The sequence below is a fragment of the Balaenoptera ricei genome, chromosome 10, assembly GCF_028023285.1.
Source record: "Balaenoptera ricei isolate mBalRic1 chromosome 10, mBalRic1.hap2, whole genome shotgun sequence".
NCBI lineage: Eukaryota > Metazoa > Chordata > Mammalia > Artiodactyla > Balaenopteridae > Balaenoptera > Balaenoptera ricei.
The window spans coordinates 92,449,763-92,459,856 of record NC_082648.1 but is presented as its reverse complement, the minus strand read 5'-3'; the positions used below and the strand labels follow the sequence as shown (position 1 = coordinate 92,459,856).

Sequence of the window (10,094 nt, the reverse complement as noted above, 5' to 3'; positions counted from 1 at the left end):
GAATGAGAAGAGTAGAAGGCTTCTTTTCTTAAATTCAGTGTTACATGAGGGAGAGAATCATGCAGTTACCCCTAGCTGTCCTAATTTCCACTGAGCAAAAACCCATAAAACACAGTGTGAGTAGTTCCTTTTTCAGATTCTTCTTTGTCCAGCTTAGACTCCAGCCAGACCCTGTCCCCTTTCTCCAGCTGCAAGATGGAACTTCCTGAAGCTTGCTCACGGCTGTCCTTGGCCTCTGCTCATTTGTCCCAGACCTGGATGCCATTCCACATGAGACTCACCTTGACAGCATTCTGAAACAATGCAATGTCAAAGCCAAAGTGGTACACACCAGGAACGCTGCAGGTGAACACTCCAGTGGCCAGGTCAAAGTGGCCCTCACGGTTGTACAGAACTTCCTGGAAGACAATGGTCTGGGAGGGTCCTGGGAGATGCCCACTCAGCTTGACGGAAAAGGCAGATTGAGGTAGACATGGGCATTTCTCAACTGCTCCAGGCACCCCAGGTATACCACTTGGTCCTGTTACACCTGGGGGTCCTAGATCCCAAAATAAACAGAAAAAAGAATGATAGAATTTAAGGTTTTGTATTTTGCATAGTATTAATACATGAATTGCTTCTTCCTTCCTACCCTTCTTCTCACTGGTCAGAGCCTAGCTCAAGCATCACTACTTCCAGAAGGCTCTCTTGTCTCCTCCAGATTTGGAAAAGTTCTATCTCCTTGTACCACATCTGGTATTGATTGTTACCATAGGTATAAAGAATTACCACAAAGAATTGTAATCCTTCCCTTAAGTGACTGTCTCCTTATCCACACTGGGAACGAGGCATCTTACTTAATTTTCTTTCTAAATGTCATACTCAGTATCAGTTGTAAAATTAGCACTCAAAATATGTTCAATAAGTGAATAATTGAATGAATTAGTATATGAATGGATCTTCAGACATGTTCTGCCATGTCTTTACTATAAGGCTGAGTATTGAGGATCACTATTGGAAGTTACCCAGACAAATCCAGGGATCATACTATTGCCAGAACTAAATGGGAATTTTGAACAGTGGTATCCAAATGTGCCTGTTTATTAGAACCAGTTGTGGAACACCATCCCACCCCTGTTCCCCAGTTACTCAGGGCCAGTCTACACTGTGGGCCTTTAGAGGAATCTCTGAGGATGGAGACTAGGAACCTACACGTTTAACAAGTCTCTGAGTGATTCTGATGCTCAGCCAGATTTCAAAACCATTGCTTTAGAGGTTCAGTACAAGTATTCAAAGCTGATGGGATCTCTATGGGAGCTTAGTCCAGCATACCTCTCAGCAGATGACAAGAGAACAGGTAGTCAATATATCTGCTGCCCACATGACTCTGGTATCACTGTATGAACCTCGGCTTACGCCTACACCGTATGACACCAATATGGGTGCTCTACACTAGTCTAGAGATAGTGTAGATGAACTCTACACTAGTGCTCTACACTAGTCTACACTAGTCTAGTCTAGTCTAGAGTGCTCTACACTAGTCTAGAGTCATAGTGCTCTACACTATGTCTCAATTTGGACTGTACATCCAGTGTGTCTAAAGAGATGTTTTAGCACACAGATTTCTTGGTGGTTGGAAGCCGTCTTAGTAGATGAATCCTATGACTCTTAAGAGTTCAGAAAAAGAGACCATGGTCATTTGTTACCAAGAAATGACTTACCTCAATGATCAATAGTCTCATCAGATCACCTGGAAGATTTCACTGAATCTATGAACGCTGCAGTCAAAGAGAAACTATGAGAGGCTAAGAGAGCAATTGCTTTTTTTTTCCCACCTGCTAAACCAAGTAGCCCTGGAGGACCCCTGGGTCCTGGAGGTCCTTGGGGTCCACAAGGTTCACATAGCTGAGAATCTGCTGAAGATTTGACATCGGCCACAAGTAACAGGACAAATAAAGCTAAAATCCAGAAACCTGAAGCAGAAGAAAAATGAATGAAGTTTCAAATAGTTTGGGAGATGGATCAGCCTCTCTTAAAGAGACTGTGCTATAAATTTTGTCAAGTTAGGGTTCACAGTTCCAAGAAATTGATGTTATTTTGGTCTTTAGTTCCATGAAATGCTACATGTATCAATGCTGTGACTCATACAGACAAGATTAGGAGGCATTTTGAATTGAGATGCTTTCATGTCAAACACAGCAAAATGCAAGAAAATCAGCTAACTCATCCTATTTGAAACCAATGCTGCTTTTTCAATCTCATGCAAACCCCAGAGTTCCTCTCTCACGGACTCTGAACCTCCTGCCATCTGTTTAGCAATGATCTTTAAATAATTGGTGTGATTAATCTTCTTATGATGATGAATAAGCACCCGATTTGCCTATGTGTTATTTTATATTGTCTTATTGCTTTATCTCTTGGATGGGCTTGGAACATAGAAGATATATGACGAATCTTTCTTTGATGGTAAATGAATCGACAAATGCCAGATACTGAATTAGCCAACTATTTCTTCCCACTACCCTAAAACTTTTACTTAGTGCAGTAGCCTTCATTCTACTTTGAACTATCAAGCCAATAAGATCAATATGCTTGCATTATACTAGCTTCTGTTAATGCACTTGTTATATTCTCTCCTTTATGACACATTGAATCTTCTACTTGCTCTCAATAATCAACTTTTATGGGTTACAAATGTATGCAACAACTACAGAAATTTGTGTCAAGAAACACAATCAACTTTAACATGATTAATACACTCTTGAAAGTAGAGTGTTTCTAATTGTTAAATCATCAGTCAGTAACCGTAACTTTTAGAATATCCTTTCTAGTTCAAGTAAGATATTCATCACTTTTTGGCCTTAATTTCTGATTCAAAAGATGCTCTTCCAAAGCTGAAGTTAACTTATGAAAGGAAATATGCTAATTTATGGGTATATTTTTAAAGTCAAAGGATGTAGATTCAAATTCTAGCACTGCTACCTCCACGCTGGGCGACCTTAGGGCAGTCACCTAACTTCTCTCCCAGCCACATCTATAGAAGGATGCTGGGAGCATCTGCTTGCCTTGTTTAATAGTTCTAAAGTTTCAAGAAGATATGTGCATATTCTTTGTCTGGAGTCTAGCAGGTACTTTATATATCTTTATATATATATCTTTAAAATTATTCCTTATTACTTTTATTCTTCTTGGTATCTTACAAGGAGAGTGCTATTCTGATTTTAAAACCAGAGAGAATGTTAATTCAAAGAGTTTTGACAATCTATTACATGAAAACTAAGGATATATCTCAAAACAATTTAAAAACAGCTGTGAGGATATCTTGAACATTTTGGCACATTCCATTGCTTCACATTTCCCAAACTCCTCCATGAAATCGTGAGGGGCTTGGTATCACATGCAATGACGTAGAGAAGGAGAAACTGAGGCCTAGAAAAGGTGATGGCTGTACTTTCTCCAGGCTCTTAGTTTTTGAGGATGGAACCAGGATTGAAATGCACATCTCCAGGCTCTTGGGTGATTTGTTCTTTCACACAAATATGGTGCTGGATTGTCTATGTCTTGGTGGATATAAGTGGGCAACAACTTTTTTTTACAGTCACTGACTCCCCCATTCCATTCCTACTGATCCCAAAATAGAGACACACACTTACTCACACATACATACAAACACACAAAGGCCACACAGAATTAAATTAAAATCATACATTCAGTTGATTTTGCTGAGCTAAACTAGCATTATTCTAAAAATATAATGTTAGGACAATAAACTGACTGTAAGAGGAAATCTTTCATTGAATTTATTGTGATGAGGAAAGTTGATGAGGACTTTGTGGTTTAACTTACTTGGTGTCCATAAATCAAAATCCAGGAAAATGATTTCCTCTTGCCCTAAGATCAAGACCTTCAAGAAAGAAGTAGGCGTGACCTTCACAAACAATATTAATATAATTTGCATAAGTGACTATGTTTTGTTCTGTATTTCTTCATCATAAAGCTTGGATACAAATTTTCATCTAAATTTCAAAAACTGCCTTGATACCTACACCTTATTTCCTTCAGTCCTCATTTTAGCCTACTTGTTTTGGGCTTTGCTATAAGTTTTTTTTTTTTAAATCTATATTCCTGTATTTGTTTATATTGTCCTATGATAATATGTGAGTTCATTTAAACTCCCACAAATACTTTGTGGAATCAGAGGAAGTTTGAGAGACAGAGATAAAAGAGTTGTGTGCAGGGGGAGGCAAACAACTAAAATGCTTTAAAAACATTGATTGGATATTTCAAACATTAATAATTAATAACAATAGATACTATCAAAAACATACCTTATATCATATCAGTTGATATTGTTGAAGGTAGGGAAGTAAAATCAGTTGGAAGATAATGAACAAGGATATCAAGAAGGACATAAGTCAAGAGAGATCTAGAAAGGGACAGAAAACAGCCTCAATGGGAATAAACAGTAAACACAGGGATAGTCACAGTGAAACACAATTGGGGATAAAATCAAGACAAAGAAAAATAGAAACGGAGACAGATACCAAGAATGGTAAAGGGACAAAGAAAATTTTAACATGTAGAGCAATGTATTATACTACTGGTTTGATTATGAGCATTATAGTTTTAAATTTTAATACATAATTGAAAAATATAATGGATTTTCTCACTCTCCATTGTTTTGTTTATTTATGTCATAATGACCTTGATTTAATTTGAATGGTTTGACGTTCATTTCATATTAAAATCAAGGGTCTTGCCCCCCGCCCCCCCGGCATCGGCTTCTACCCCTTCTACTCCCTTTTATTTGCAATATCTAATAGGCAAGTTTGAAAAAGTGTCTTTATTTTTGTCCAGCATTATAGGCAATTGCCTTCCAGGGTTGTTTTAATTTTAAAAAAATAATAGAAATCACATGCAGGAAGAATAAAGTGCTTTAGAAAGTGCTCTCTACCAATGCAAATGGGTTACATTCATTATGATAGACATTAATAAAAAAACTTACATGCAATGCTCATGCAGTGAGCTCTTCCCCTTTGCCCAGGCATTGAAGCTCTTTTGTTGACCACCTCCTCATCTGTCCTATAACTAGCTTATCTGCTTGTTTTTGAAACTTTATGGTAGATGGTTTAATAAATTGGTTTTTCTCAATATTTGCTTTTCTGGTCTCCTGAGGCTGAAGTCAAGGTTAATTTTTAACCAGAGCAATTAAACATTCAACTATGTTTAGGAAAGCTCACAGATTGACGTTCAAAGGGAAGTACTTCTGTCCACCCATCTCTGGAAGACATCTCTTCTTGTGATGGCCACGCCTGGGCCTGTTAAGCTGATGAACTTTGTTTTGGTTATTCCCTCTCTCCTAGTCATTTCTTCAATACCACCCTGTGAACCCATCTCCAACTCTTCCAGGACAACAGAAATAGGAGAGAGGGACTAGTATTTCATTTCCTCTAGTCTAAATCCATAATTTTACAGACTGTGATATTAGCCCAAGGAGGAAGTGATTCAGTTGATAAAATTGGGGCTAAATATAGGACAATGCTTTTCTCCTCATTTAGAGCCCAGGAGTTTTTTTCTTCTGCTTCTCTCCCTTACTATCAATATTTTCTGAGAACTTCTTGCTTTTCTATAATAATCAATCTACTGAGGTCCTTGTATGCGCCAACCAGGCTCTCTGTGCTTGCCAAAGTGAAAGTAAGTTAATAAAGATTAAATTAATTGAGGGTGAGACCTTGGAAATAGCTGAATAAAGAGCTTGGCAATCTTCTCTTTAAAAAGCAAAAATAAAACTGGACACAATTGCCAAAAAACAAACATTTAAAACTTTGGGAAATGACCAAAGTATAAAACAAACTAAGAAATATTTATCCAAAAAAGTCCACTGAATCTCAGTAAGAACAGTGGTAGTCTGTGGTTTCTTCATCAGGGGCTGCTCCCATCTAACTCCCAGCTCTGTGGCCAGAAGTTCTACTAGAGTTAGCCCAGGGGGTTGACTTTATTTTGAGCAGTAAGTGGAAAAGTCCATGCCCAGGGCACTGTCAAAATAATAGCGTTATAAATATCCAGTGATCGGGGAAGCCCAACATCACAGCTAGTCTGACATCTTGATAATAGTTGCAGCCAGCAATGGACTAGCCAGAAATTTTAAAGATTGTTGGGGGAATGGAACAGCCAACAAGGACTTTAATAAGATCCTAGTTATTCATGGGGGTCTGGAAAGCCGTGCATGTGCATAGGCTTCCTTCAAGCTTAGAAAGATCAGAAAGACTTGGCTTGGTATTGCTAAGCCAATTGTCCCTGGCTGAACACATGAATTTTTTGGTTCCCCAGTGCATATGAAAGTTATGTTTACACTATACTGTAGTCTATTAAGTGTGTAATAGCATTGTGTCTAAAAAAGTACTTACTTTAATTAAAAAATACTTTATTGCTAAAAAGGGCTAACTATCATCTGAGCTTCATCAAGTTATCTTTTTGCTGGTGGAGGGTCTTGCCTTGATGTTGATGCTGCTGACTGATCAGGGTGGGGGATGCTGAAGGCTGGGGTGGCCGTGGCAGTTTCTTAAAATAAGACCACGGTGAAGTTTGCTGCATCCATTGACTCTTCCTTTCACCGAGAATTTTTCTGTATCATGTAGTGTTGTTTGTTAGCATTTTACCCACAGTAGGACTTCTTTCAAAATTTAAGTCAACCCTCTCAAACCCTGCTACTGCTTTATCAACTAAGTTTACTTGATAGTCTATATCCTTTGTTTTCATTTCAACAACCGGTCAAGTTAGCCATCACGTGGGCTTAGTTGGTGGTGCCCCAAAACAATTACAATAGTAACATCAAAGATCACTGAGCACAGTTCACCATGACAAACACAATAATAATGAAAAAATTTGAAATATCGCGAGAATTATCAAAATGTGACACAGAGACATGAAAGTGAGCAAATGCTGTTGGAAAAACGGATCCAAAAGATTTGTTATGCGGGGTTGCCACAAACCTTCAACTTGTAAAGAATACAATATCCGCAAAGTGCAATAAAGCGAAGCACAATGAAAGCGATGGGCTCTTAGTGAACACATAGATATGGCAGCAAGACACATCCTCGACACCCCCTACTGGTCAGAAGGCCTATGGGTGTCCTGCTTCCTTTGTAAGTTTGGCTCAGAACTGAATGGGGCTTGATTCACTTCTGCCAGTAGTTGACTGAGGCTAGATCAAAGCTTTTCAGAGAAGTCCGCACGTTTTGTAAAGGCTCCCTTGGCTCTAATACCATAGTCACTACATATCCAAGTGTTGTCCTGCCTTTGGTTCAAGAGGCTATAGGTTTGGTGAATTCTAGTATCACTTATTCCAAAGATAAAAGACTGAGATCTTTGGATTTAGAATCTTCGGGAAGACCAATATCATTAAATAAATTTTAGATTTATCTAAGTCAGAGGGAACTAAACAATATTCTATGGCTTTGTTGTTACATTTTTTTTAAACTTCCACCAGGAACACAGAACCTAATCTAAAAGTGAGAAGCCAACAGAAATAAAATAATAGTTTATGTTCATTTTGTGTTGCCATCCTCCAGACACTGTGGTAAGTATTTTTCATAGGTTATATCTTCATTATCTTTTGAAGCCTCATAATAGTCCTATGGGAAGATATTATTTCCTCCATTTTGTAGTCAAGGGAACAGAGACTTAGAAAGTTTAACTAGACCAGGGTTACACAGCTGGAATGTGAGGACCTATGATTTATACCTATTTTATTTATAAATCAAAAGCTCATGTTCTTAAAAATGATGCTATGCCAACAAAGCAATAATTTCTTACAATTAACCTGCAACAGAGAGATGGTATTGAGTTAGCACCCTGATCACTGCATGGTATGTTTGGAGCAAAATAGAAGAACCCTTGGGGGAGAATAGGGGAGTTAGTAGCAAATCAGAAGAACTTAGGAAAACAATGCAAAGCATCAGAATCCAGAGCAGGAACCAATTGTAGACGTGACCATTTGGGTCCAGAAATGGGTCAAGCCAAACATAATGGTGCTTGGAACATGTGATCCAGGGTAAGTATATGAGCTAATGTGTGTTGGGTGAAAAAAGAGCAGGTATTACCTTCCAAGGTAGGTCATTTTGAGGGCTTTGTTAGGGGAGAAGAAAACTGAAGCTGATATTAGAAGCCCAGCTATATGCCAAGTAGAAGAGGAAAGAGTTTTGATGAACAGCAAGCTAATCTCTACCACGATAAATGTAAACACACACACTTTTTAATGGCTTTGAAGAAGTAATGTGATTTTGGAGAACTGCCAGGTCAAATTCTGAGGACAAGCCTACATTTTGAAAAGCTGGGTATGAGGGCACAGAAACTGCTTTTACCATTTGACGTATTCCAATTCTGTCAAGTTTGGGTACCTATTTGGCTTTTTTACGGATCAAAGAGGACAGAAGTCAAGCTCAGTATCCACAAAATTGGGAAATTTTATGCCCTCCCTAAATGTAATGGGACCCCCAAATTCCATCCTCAATGTAAGAATAAACAAAAAATAAATCACCTCATTTAATTCCAGAAAGCCAATTTTTACATGAATAAAATAGGAGAAGAAATTGAAAAAATATCTCTGAGAAGTCATGGTCACAGGAAAACCCACACTGAGATGCTGCATCCCAGGTATGCAGGTCAAGGCAGGCTCAAAAAGCCTATATGAGAATTTGGTTTAAGATGATCATACACTGATACCTCTATGAGCCTACAGAAGAAAATGAAATGTTCTCTGGAGAATGTACCTTCATCTCAGGTTTCAAAAAGTGCCAACATAATTTTTTCTCTGACGTGTAGTTTAGCATTCACAAAAACATGTCACTGCATGTGTGAACCAACACAAAAAACCAGTAGCCACAAACACCTGCATAAACTTCAGAAATTAGAATTATTAGACACATATAAAATAATCATGCTTACTATATTTAGAAATCAATAAAAATCTTGAAAATAACGTTATAAGTGAGAGCAAATTTGAAAAATAACCCCCCAAATATGTTAATAAAGCCAATAGCAACAAAACAAAACATTAAAAATTCAGCTTGCTTTGCAGAAAAGTATAAATAGCAAATGAGAAAATAAGTAGAAGATATATTAAAATCTAGTAAAAATAATTCCCAATCTAGAAATATATATATTAATGTCTCTCAAGAACAAGGATACCCACCAGAATAGGTTAAAATATAAAAACAGACAATACCAAATATTGGCATTTATGTGGAACAGTTGGAATTCTTATACATTGATGGTGGAAATTCATATTTATACAACCAATCCTAAAAGTCTTTGATAGTATCTAATAAAATTGTTCATGTACATGCCTTAGAATACAGCAATTTAATTTCAAATTAAACCCCCCAAAATTCACATGTATTCACCAAAAGAAACATATGGAAATGCTTTTTTATATCATTATTGTTCATAACCAACCCCAAATGTAGTAAACAAAAAGTCCATTAACCATATGTTAAATTCATAAATTGAAGTATTGAGGTGTATTCACACAATGGAATGCTATATAGCTTTGGGAATAAATTAAGTAAAGCAACATAAAAGAAAATAAAGTTGAGAGAAAAGAAACAGACACAAAAGAGTATGTACCGCATGAATACTTTTTATATAAGGTATTTTTTTAATAGAAAAAAATAACCTCTGCTATTAGAAGTAGGGATGATAGTTGGTGGGGATTTTAGATGGGTAGGTGGCATTTCTCTCTCTCTTTTTTTTTTTTGCTAATTGAGATGTAATTGACATATAGTCAGCCCTCCTAATCTGTGGGTTCCACATCCATGGATCAAAAATGTTTTTTAAAAATCCAGAAAGTTCCAGAAAGCAAAACTTGAATTTGCCACAAGCTAACAACTGCAGTTGATGCTTGAACAGTGCAGGTGTTGGGGCGCCTGCCCTCTGCATAGTAAAACATCCAAGTATAACTTATAGTTAGCCCTCCTTTTACACAGTTCCTCTATATCCATGGTTCCACATCCATGGATTCAACCAACTGTGGATCCTGTAATACTGCAGTATTTACTATTGAAAAAAATCCACATGTAAGTGTACCTCACAGTTCAAACTGGTGTTATTCAAGG

The 10,094-nt window shown here is 37.4% G+C and overlaps 1 protein-coding gene across 1 annotated transcript; it reads right to left on the bottom strand.

Moving 5' to 3' along the window:
- Window positions 1-80: 80 nt before the first annotated feature.
- LOC132373789 (protein HP-25 homolog 1-like) lies at window positions 81-3,351 on the bottom strand. Its single transcript, XM_059937391.1, is given in 3 exon segments — window positions 81-538; window positions 1,815-1,952; window positions 3,318-3,351. Coding segments are annotated over 3 exon segments (630 nt in total).
- Window positions 3,352-10,094: the final 6,743 nt, after the last annotated feature.